General features: G+C 40.7%; 1 protein-coding gene across 1 annotated transcript; it reads left to right on the top strand.

Moving 5' to 3' along the window:
• The first annotated feature begins 331 nt into the window (after positions 1 to 331).
• Positions 332 to 10,305, top strand: LOC308250707 (uncharacterized protein). Its single transcript, XM_080673402.1, has 4 exons — positions 332 to 512; positions 7,099 to 7,225; positions 7,422 to 7,482; positions 7,849 to 10,305. The coding sequence occupies exons 1-4, from the start codon at positions 510 to 512 to the stop codon at positions 9,248 to 9,250; spliced, it is 1,593 nt and encodes a 530-aa protein (XP_080529528.1). The 5' UTR covers positions 332 to 509; the 3' UTR covers positions 9,251 to 10,305.
• The last annotated feature ends 669 nt before the right edge of the window (positions 10,306 to 10,974 follow it).

Genomic DNA, 10,974 nt, shown 5'->3' with positions numbered 1-10,974 from the left:
GGTGCATGAGCCGCCCTGCAAGCAAACCAGCAGTAATTTTCCATTCGGGGTTAAAAGCCTTGCCTTGAAAATGGACCACCACTGACTTTATTTCTAACAATCTGGAAACTAAATCGGGATTCCCTATGCACATCTGTGCCCTCTCCTTCACAAAGAGCTGCGGACAAACAATATAAGCAGCCCAGGAGTAGAAAAAAGTCTGTTTATGCTAGGTGGGGCACACAAGCGAAAGCAGTTTCAGAGGTGCCGGTGACTCCCGCGGGCTGTCACTCAGGCACGAGGGGGCGCGGCCTTAGGAGCTGTCCAATCAGGGGCACCGCTGAGGCAGGTGGGTGGGGCTATGTTGCGCACTGGCGTGGACCGTACAGTTCCCTCCAGGGGGTGTTCAGGGTCTGATGTCGCCTACCTTTACCGGCCCCTGGTGGCTCTGTCACCTCCTCTGTCGCGTTTGATCTGCACCGATCGTGGGAATTGTAGGAAGGACTCAGGGACACACACGAAACCTAGACATGGTGAGTGTGTCCCTCTGAGGGGGGAGGCAGGGAAGACGGGCTGGTTGGACCTGCCTTGGGGGAGCCCGGCCTCCCGCGGTCAGGTTCGGAGCCCGCTCTGGGCTCAACCTCCGCACGTGGCGCCCCTCGGACCTTGCAGCCAGGGGGCTGGGCCGGCCGCCGGGACCGGGCGTCCTGTCCCGTCACTGCGCGGCGGCTTCGGCTCCGGAGCCCTTGTGAGCAGCTCTGCGCCCGCACCCCGCGTCTCCCCAGAATGTGCGGTGACCCCGGGGAGGGTCATCAGGGAACCACTGTGCCTCGGTCTCCCGGGATCGTGCGTGCGAGCAGCTGTGTTCTGTGGGGTCCCCAGTCCCTTCTGTCTACCGAGGGGGGGTGTGTTTCTTCCGAGTTTTCCAAATGTTTGGGAAACAGGCTCTGAAATCCATGACCCTACTCCCACCCAATCTCCTAGGGGTGACGATAGTCCCTAAATTTCCAGTTCCCTCAGACATTCCCTAAGCCAATTTCCCCTCTCCGATTCACAGAATTTTATCTCTTTTTGTCTTACGGGGTGCATTTCCAACAGACCCAACATTTTAATTGTTTATCTCCCCCCACCCCACCCCCCAGAGCCTTGCAGATGCTCTTTTTAAAAGATTTATATTTGTAGATATTTTGTGTGAGAGGGAACACGACAAGAACCACCTGCAAGACGTTATACGAAATCCCCGTTTCCCTCCCCCAGGATCTTTCCTGGACACAGACATCCTATGGGAAGTCCTTTGAGTGGAGGTTCGTCTTTGGAGACATTCGTGGATGTTGTGTCCTGTCAGCACTGCCCCTCCCTGGGTTTGTCACTTGAAAACATTATATATATATGTATATGTGTATGTATGTATATATATATTTGTATTGTTGTCAGAAAGGAAGGGAGAGAGAAAGATAGAAACATCAATGCTGAGAGATAGAAACATTAACATCTTTCAAAGTGAGAGAATCATGGATTGGCTGCCTCCTGCACGACCCCTACTGGGGACCGAGACTGCAACCTGGGCATGTGCCCTTGTCTGGAATCTAACCTGGGACCCTTCAGTCCGTAGGCCAAAGCTCTATCCACTGAGCCAAACCAGCTAGGGTGAAAACATTTATTGACTTAAGTAGAATATATTTAATCAACAGAGCTTGAAACAATAAAATAGTTCTAAACAGGCATGAAAGACTTGAATTTAGGGGGAAAAAAATCCCAGTATTACATTCCATTTTTATAGCGTTCTTCTTTTGTGCTTTCTTCCTGAGCATGTGTAGTAAGTTTCACAGATTTGTTTTACTTTTGGGTGTTTTACAATTCCAGGGCTTAGCCTTATTTACAAATTACCTACTTTCCCTGGAAATATAATTAACTGACATCTTTTTCTTAAAAAAAAAAGATATTTAAAGTTTTCCAGTCAAACTAGTAAAAGTCCTTTACAATTTTTTTCCTTCCTTTCTACGTAAATACTGTGTTTAAGTGATTTTGGTGGATTGTTCAAACTCTGGGTTTAAAATATTGATAAATGGTGGCAACTCCAGCAGAGGCCTGTGGTCAGGGACTCAAGCCAAGGTTCCTTTGAACCTGTAAAGTGCTAACCTAGAAAACAAACAAAAAAACATCTTTCCAAGTGAGAGGCAACAAGCATCTATTTGAGATCAAGAAGACTAGCTATCCAGAAGCTCAAATCATGTTCCACTTAGGAGATAAAGGAAGAGGTATTTACGAGAAAGGAAAGGGGAATAAGTACCTCCGTAGAAGGAAGGCACATCTAATGGTGCAGGTGATGTAACACAGCGTTTTAAATGTTCCGTGAGGTAGTCATCAGTCCAGTTGTCATAAGATCTGCTTTCTTGCTACCCTTGCAAACACAATGGGACACAATGTTGCTTTAGGTCCAGTCTAAGGGTTATTTTTGCCCTGTTTTAACATTCCAAGGTTTGAGGCATAAGACATGCAAGGCAGTTCCTCTGGGATGGCAGCTCCAACTCCACTTTAATGTGGTTCCATTTATTTATTTTACAAAGTGTTTGAAGGCCCAGTGGTTTTTACCTGGGGAGCCTCCCCCTGCAGGTGTTCTACCTGCTCACACCCACCACAGAAGGAGCCTTTGCACTGAGAGAAGCTATAGCCTTGAAAACTGGGGTGGCGGGGAGCACATGTGTTTGGGGGGCGGGGAGGGCAGGAATGATGCCCTTCCTGAGGTTTTGGTTGTTTAGGCCTAGACATTTTTAGATTTTATGTTTGAGTTTTGCATCCATCGTGTAGGTATCCTCAGTGTAATTTGTGCACAGTGAGATTCTGTGAAGATCAGATGTTCTATCTCATGGACAAAGGGTTTATATTGGCGAGTTCATTTGGGTCAGGACCTTAAACTGAATCAGGCTGAGAGTTTTCTTTGTTCGTTTTTGTTTCTCAGTTGAATTTTACACTCAACCAGGATTGTCTTCAAGAAGTCCAATTATTCAGTTTCACTTCCTTGATATTTCTGAGAATTTGGGGAATGCTTCTGTTTTCCACAAATCCATCCTGACTGAAGCTAACATCCATTGGCCACGCAGCTCTTCTGCTGGTCTGTTTGCTTCTGCTCTCTCTGTTCCTCTTTGTACTCAAGCAAAGGCCCAGACTCCTCTCTCAGTTCCCCAAAGCACACCTAATACCAGAAGGTTCAGCTTAAGGAATTTTACTGTGGTTTTCCTGATAGCATCATTATTACCTCTCAGAGAAGGTTAGTGGGTAGGCTCTGTCAACTTATCCCTGCCTCTACAGTGAGCACTCAGAGGCTCAAAGACGTGGAGAAACTTCACCAAGGTTAAAGGTAAGAGAGCAAGGTCCAAAGCATTTTCCAGCGTTTGGCTAGTATCAGCGGTGGAACCACAGCTCGTTTAAGCTGTTTCACACAAAAGCATTAAAGTAATGGAACCACGTGGTGAGATAGTATTCTATTTTCAATTATCTCCCATTCCTTCTCATTCCAGGGAGGAAAGCCCCAGGTTGTTTCTAATACCCTTTGAAAAGTTCTCTAGCACGTGTCAATCTCCCTTTCAACAAAGAGAGAGCAGGCAACAAGTATCTAGCTTGAGTTTAATGATAGGGTTTTGTTTTCCTTGTATTTATTTATTTATTTATTTATAAATATTTTTTATTGATTTCAGAGAGGAAGGGAGACGGAGAGAGAGCTAGAAACATCAATGACGAGAGAGAATCATGCCCCACACTGGGGATCGAGCCTGCAACCCAGGCATGTGCCCTGACCAGGAATTGAACCGTGACCACCTAGTTCATGGATCGATACTCAACCACTGAGCCAACTGGGCTTCAGTCACACATTTTTTTAAAAAATACATACTTTTTAAAATTGATTTCAGAGAGAAAGGGGGAGGGAGAGAGAGAGAGAGAGAGAGACATCAATGATGAGAATCATTGATCAGCTGCCTCCTGCTGCCCCTGACTGGGGATTGAGCCTGCAACCTGGCATGTGCCCTTGACCAGAATCGAACCTGGGACCCTTCAATCCGCAAGCCAATACTCTATCCACTGAGCAAACCCAGCTAGGGCCAGTCACATATTTTTTAAAAAAAGCTTTTGTATTGGTTTCCCTTGAGTTTTGAGTGTACATTTACAACTAACCCACATCCTCTGTCAAGTCACACTGTACCACTTCACTGGTCGTGCAAGTATCTCATAGCGCACTAGTCCCAATCGACCTCCTCACTATCCCTGGTCACATTGCTGTCATTTTTTTCAATTACCCATAAGCATTTTTACTACTATTACAATTACATTATTGCTAATATTATTTTCATGAGAGTGTCATGTGTTACATGATAAAAAGATAAAAGATGTTTTATCTTTAGTCCTTTTTAATCCTCCACCTTTATCATCTACATTCTTTCTGATTAAATTTTTTAACATTTCGAAGTATGTGTACTAGTAACAAATTTTCTATACTTGTGTCTCAGAAAGTTCTTATTTCAACTTTATTTTATTTATTTATTTTGTTAATCCTCACCTGAGGATACCTTTTCCATTGATTTTTAGAGAAAGTGGACAGGAGGAGACACAGACAGAGAAACATTGATGTGAAAAAGACACATCGATTGGTTACCTCCTGTATGTGCCCCAACACAGGCAGGGGACTGAGCCTGCAACCAAGGTACATGCCCTTGACCGGAATCAAACCTGTGACTTTTCAGTCTGTGGACTGACGCTTTAACCACTGATCCAAGCCGGCTAGGGCAAAAATTGTTGTGTTGTTTTTTTTTTGGCTTTTTGAATATATATATATATATATATATATATATATATATGTATATGTATATGTATATGTATATGTATATGTATATGTATATGTATATTTATTGATTCAAGAGAGGAAGGGAGAGGGAGAGAGATAGAAACATCAATGATGAATGAGAATCATTGATCAGCTGCCTCTTGCATGCCCCCTATTGAGATCAAACCTGAAACCTGGGCATGTGCCCCAACCAGTAATGGAACCATGATCTCCTGGTTCATAGATCAGTGCTCAACCACTGAGCTACACTGACCGGGCAAAGATTGTTTTTTTTTTTTTTTTTTTTTTTTTTTGCAGCCTTGTGAAGAGTTAGGGTTAGGGTTAGGGTCATATTTGGGGCATAGGTTAAAATACCATCTCCCTCCCCCTCTTTTAGAAATGATAGTTTTCTCTATGACCAAGGAAGGCTCTGATGGATCTAAGAAGAGTTATCCATTTCAAAATTTTTCAGTTTTATTTTTGTTTGTTTGGTTGGTTGTGGTTTTTCTTTGCGGGGGGGGGGGGTGGCTTAAATTTTTTTTTTATTATTTGTGTGTATGTGTGTATCTGTGTGAGACTGAGAATGATAGCTCCTTAGTTTTTTAAGTGCCATACCAGAAGTCCACCAACAACCAAGGTGGACTTCAATGAACTCCCTTGCAACCTGCAGCTCTTAACCTGTTCCCTAAGGGCAATGAGGCCCAGCATATGATGTTACAGTTTTTAAAAAATATATTTTTTTGTTGATTTCAGAGAGGGAGAGGGAAAGGGAGATATAAACATCAATGATGAGAAAGAATCATTGATCAGTTGCCTCCTGCACACCCCCTACTGGGAATGGATCCCAAAATCTGGGCATGTGCCCTTGACTGGTATTGAACCTAGGACCCTTCAGTCTGCAGGCCGACGCTCTATCCACTGAGCCAAACTGGCTAGGGCTACCCTGTTACAGTTTGCTCGTAAAGAGCTCTTCTGGCCCATTCTCTCACTATGTGTTCTAAAATTGGCTGGAAACAGCCCTGAGCACATGAGTACAGGGATTTTGTGCTCTAACTTGTCATGCCTTCTTCCTTGTGTCTGAGCTGTAAGTTTTAAATAACTTTCCAATCTCATTACACTGGACAGAGAGAGAAGGAAGCACTGAGTCTGTGATAAATACTAAACAAGTCACAACAATGCTTCTCCACAAGCATATTTCCACTGAGCCAGCTGCCCCTGATTAGGGTAAAGGCCTGGAAGACTAGAGGACATATGGTCAGCTGCCTTTGTTGGAAGTTGATTTTCATGGACCTCCTGGATTCTCATGTTTGGTGATGGAATAAGAAGGAAAGACTTCCAATTTTTCACTATGCTTTATTCATGAATCCTTTATACATATTTTGCCCTCTGCCTCCTGAAGTCTTGTAAATGGTGGGTAATAAGGAAGAAAATGAAAGAAATTTCTTTCACAAAGAGTCAGTGGTCTTGCCCTGACCGGTTTGGCTCAGTAGCTAGGAGCGTCAGCCTGTGGAATAAAGGGTCCCAGCTTCTATTCCAGTCAAGGGTATGTTCCTTGGTTGCAGGCACATCCCCAGTAGGGAGTGTGCAGGAAGCAGCTGATCGATATTTCTCTCTCATCGATATTTCTAACTCTCTATCCCTGTCCCTTCCTCTCTGTAAAAAAATCAATAAAATATATTAAAAAATAAAACAAAATAAAGAGTACAATATCAACACTGATAAATCATGTTGATATTATAAAAAAAAAAGAGTCAGTGGTCTTAAAATGACAATATATGTTTCATCTGTATAGCATTTCAGTTATTTTCCTACATGCTCAGGACCCTAACAGTGGAGATAAATAAGATGTAAAGTGACCACAGGAAAAAGGTGTAAGTAATTTCCATATGTTAATGATGGTATTAAATTTATGAGAACGTAAGCATGGACACAGAATACATTTTTTTTATTTTAAAATATATTTTATTGATTTTTTACAGAGAGGAAGGGAGAGAGATAGAGAGTTAGAAACATCGATGAGAGAGAAACATTGATCAGCTGCCTCCTGCACACCCCCCACTGGGGATGTGCCCGCAACCAAGGTACATGCCCTTGACCAGAATCGAACCTGGGACCCTTCAGTCCGCAGGCCGACGCTCTATCCACTGAGCCAAACCGGTTAGGGCCAGAATACATTTTTGATGATCAAATCATAAATGAGATGTTTGCAGATGAGTCATACATAACCTTCCTATAAATGGAGTCTAGGTGTCCAATTCTGTCGGTCTCACTCATCCTACTGTACATATATTGGGATGTTTTAGGTCTCAGTGGCCTTTGAGGATGTGGCTGTGAACTTCAGTCTGGAGGAGTGGGCCTTACTGGAGCCTTCACAGAAGAAACTCTACAGAGATGTGATGAGGGAAACCTTTAGGAACCTGGCCTCCATAGGTAAGGATGAGGACATTTCTTCAATTGTCAAGTAGAGAACAAGTGTTTCTTGTTCATCAGCATAATTCCATCATGTGTAATGTGTAAGGGAAGATGGTAAGTAAACTGGGCATGGTCACTGCTCTTCATAGATCTAGAAGCTAATACTTTTGTTATAATTATGATTTGGAATAATTTTTCTGGTTCTGAATTTTAGGGGGGAAATGGAAAGATCTGTACATTGAGGATCAGTACAAAAACCAGGGGAGAAAACTAAGGTGAGTTGCAAAATAGAAAGCAGTGTCTCATGTGAGAATTCTCATTTGTTGTGAAATTTTAAAAAGAAGCAAATGAAACTAAACAAATCCTGTTTAAAATGTCTTTCTTAGAAAGGCTTTACTAAAACTACTTTCTTAAATGTAACATACGTGTTCAGTTTGCAAATTTTATCACTTGGAAGCTCTATTAGTAAACTGTATATATGAATATCAGTTTGATAATAGCATGGGTGAAGTTTTCTTGGAGAGCATTCAATACATTCAATTTCAGACAATTTACACAAGACAGAATACCTAAACTTTTCCTATAAATAATAATAAATATAATGAATATGAAATAAATAATGTGCTTCTTGTTTTTTATAGAAGTTATATGGCAGAGAAACCTGGTGAAAGTAAAGAAAATAGTGAATGTGAAGAAAACTTCAACTTTATTTCAAATTTCAATCAAAAGAAGAAGAAGACTACTGGAGTAAAACCAAATGAGCACAGTCCATGTGGAAAAGCCTTTGTGTGTCATACATCCATTGATAGACTTACTGGATGTCACACTGGACAATATGAGTATCTGAAATACGGAGAGAAGCCATATAAATGTAAAATATGTGGGAGAGCCTTTAGTTATCTAGAGTGCTTTGAACAACATAAAAGAAATCACAATGGAGAGAAAACCTGTAAATGTAAGGAATGTGGGAGAGTCTTTGTGTGCTTCAAAACCCTTCGAAAACACATGGTAACACACGCTGCAAATTCTTCTTATAAATGTAAGGAACGTGGAAGAGTCTTCAGTTGTTCAAATTCACTTCTATTATGTGAAAGAATGCACCCAGGAGAGAAACCCTATAAGTGTAAACAATGTGGGAAAGCATTCAGTATTTCTAGCTCTCTTCAAATGCATGAAATAACTCACATTGGACAGAAACCCTATGAATGTAAGGAATGTAGAAAAGCCTTCAGATATTATCAAAGTTTTCAAACACATAAAAGAAATCACACTGGAGAGAAACCCTATGAATGTAAAAAATGTAGAAAAGCATTTAGTTGTCTCAGTTATCTTAGAAAGCATGAAAGAATTCACATTGTAGAAAAACCCTATGAGTGTAAAATATGTAATAAAGCATTCAGGTATCCTAGTTATCTTCACATACATGAAAGAACTCACACTTCAGAGAAACCCTATGAATGTAAAATATGTAGTAAGGAATTTAGTTGTCTTAGTTATCTCCAAAAACACAAAAGAACACATAGTGGAGAGAAACCATATAGATGTAAGAAATGTGAAAAAGCCTTCAGATGCTATCAAAGTCTTCAAACACATGAAAGAAGTCACACTGGAGAGAAACCCTATACATGTAAAATATGTACTAAGGCATTCAGGTGTCTCAGTGATCTTCGAAGACATGAAAGAACTCACAATGTAGAGAAACCCTATGAATGTAAAATATGCAGTAAAGCGTTTAGATGTCCCAGTTATCTTCAAACACATGAAAGAAATCACCCAAGAGAGAAACCCTATGGATGTAAAATATGTAATAAAGCATTCATGTATCCCAGTTATCTTCAGAGACATGAACGAACTCACACTACAGAGAAGCCCTATGAATGTAAAATATGTAGTAAAGCATTTAGGTGTCTCAGTTATCTTCAGATACATGAAAGAAATCACACAGGAAAGAAACCCTATGGATGTAAAATATGTAGTAAAGCATTCATGTATTCCAGTTATCTTCAAAGACATGAAAGAACTCACACTGGAGAGAAACCCTAGGAATGTAAGAAATATGGAAAAGCCTTCAGTTATCACACAAGCTTTCGAAGACACTTGACAGTGCACACAGGAGAGAAACTATATAAAAGTGTAGAATGTGATAAAAGCTTCAGTTATCCCAGTTCCTTTCAAACACATGAAGGGACTCGCTAGATAAAAGCTCTTGAATGTAAACAGCATGGAAAAGACTTGAATTGGCCTTCATCCTTACATGTGAAAATTCCCATGGAGAGAAATAAGCATGTAAGTAACGTGAGACAGCTTAATAGAAATTAATCCATGTATAAGGTGCCAGGAAACTTTCAACATGAAGTTTTTCTTGAGGTTGTAAATACATTGTACTTATTAAACCTCTTTTTGAAGTGCATTATTGGACCTTGGATTTCTACTAATTACTTTTAGAAATGAATATTCAGGTGAGATAATTCTAAGAGCTGTCGTTCAACAATAGTACATAAGATTAATAGAGCTTTTCCCTTAAGCCCTAGCCAGTTTGGCTCAGTGGATAGAGCCTGTGGACTGAAGGGTCCAGGGTTCAATTCCGGTCAAGGGCAGGTGCCCAGGTTACGGACTCGGTCCCCAGTAGTGGGTATACAGGAGGCAGCCAATCAATGATTCTCTCTCATCATTGATGTTTCTATCTCTCCCTCTTCCTTCCTCTCTGAAATCAATAAAAATATATATTTAAAAAGTAGTACTTTTCCCTTAAAATGTTTAATATTTTTCTCCATGTTGAAGTCTTTTAGATCCATAGATATTTGAAGTATGTTCCTTATATGCAGTTAGGTTAATTTTTTGTTTACAATGTTTCATTGTTCTGTGTTAAGGAGCCATTTTAAAAAGAACAGTTTGCTAATTTGATTTTCTTAGTGGTCTTGTGGCAATCCTTTATATTCCTAGATTATTATTATGTAAATTATATTTTTCCCTCAGACAAAGCTCCTTTTTGGAGGTGATGGGTATAAGAGCCTTTCCCATTTTTATACTAATAAATATTTAGAATAAATTTTATGTATCACAATTTTATTAAATAAAGTGGTTTTATGTGAATACTATTTTTATATTTGTGCCTTTGATTTTTTTAATTTAAATCCTTTATTGTTTAAAGTATTACATGAGTCTCCTTCCCCCCCCCCCATAGGTCTCCCCTTAGCCTCTTCCATTCCCCCAGCACATGCCCTCACCCCCCTACTGTCTGTGTCCATTGGTTATGCTCATATGCGTGCATACAAGTCCTTTGGTTGATCTCTTACCCCACCCCTACCCCCACCCTGCCTTCCCTCATAGGTTGGACAGTCTATTGAATGCTTCTATGTCTCTGGTTCTATTTTTGTTCATCAGTTTATGTTGTTCATTATATTCCACAAATGAGTGAAATCATGTGATATTTTTCTTTCTCTGACTGGCTTATTTCACTTAGCACAATGTTCTCCAGTTCCATCCATGCTATTGCAAATGGTAAGAATTCCTTCTTTTTTTACAGCAGTGTAGTATTCCATTGTGTACATATACCACAGTTTTTTTTTTCTTTATTTATTAAGGTATTACATATGTGCCCTTATCCTCCCTTTGTCCCCCTACACCCTCCACTCATGCCCTCACCCTCCTGGAGTCTGTGTCCATTGGTTAGGATTATATGCATGCATACAAGTCCTTTGGTTGATCTCTCTCCCTTACCCCCACCTTCCCTCTGAGGTTTGATGGTCTGATCAATGCTTCTCTGT

Source organism: Plecotus auritus, assembly GCF_963455305.1.
Source record: "Plecotus auritus genome assembly, chromosome: 6".
Taxonomy (NCBI): Eukaryota; Metazoa; Chordata; class Mammalia; order Chiroptera; family Vespertilionidae; genus Plecotus; species Plecotus auritus.
Note: the sequence above shows the minus strand (reverse complement) of the source record. Positions and strands in the feature narration are given on the sequence as shown.

What these genes read in the sequence shown, in the direction of transcription:
- LOC308250707 (XM_080673402.1), top strand. An exon ending in TAGGAACCTGGCCTCCATAG is followed by an intron (nt 7,226 to 7,421) that starts GTAAGGATGAGG and finishes TCTGAATTTTAG; the next exon opens with GGGGGAAATGGAAAGATCTG. An exon ending in AACCAGGGGAGAAAACTAAG is followed by an intron (nt 7,483 to 7,848) that starts GTGAGTTGCAAA and finishes TGTTTTTTATAG; the next exon opens with AAGTTATATGGCAGAGAAAC.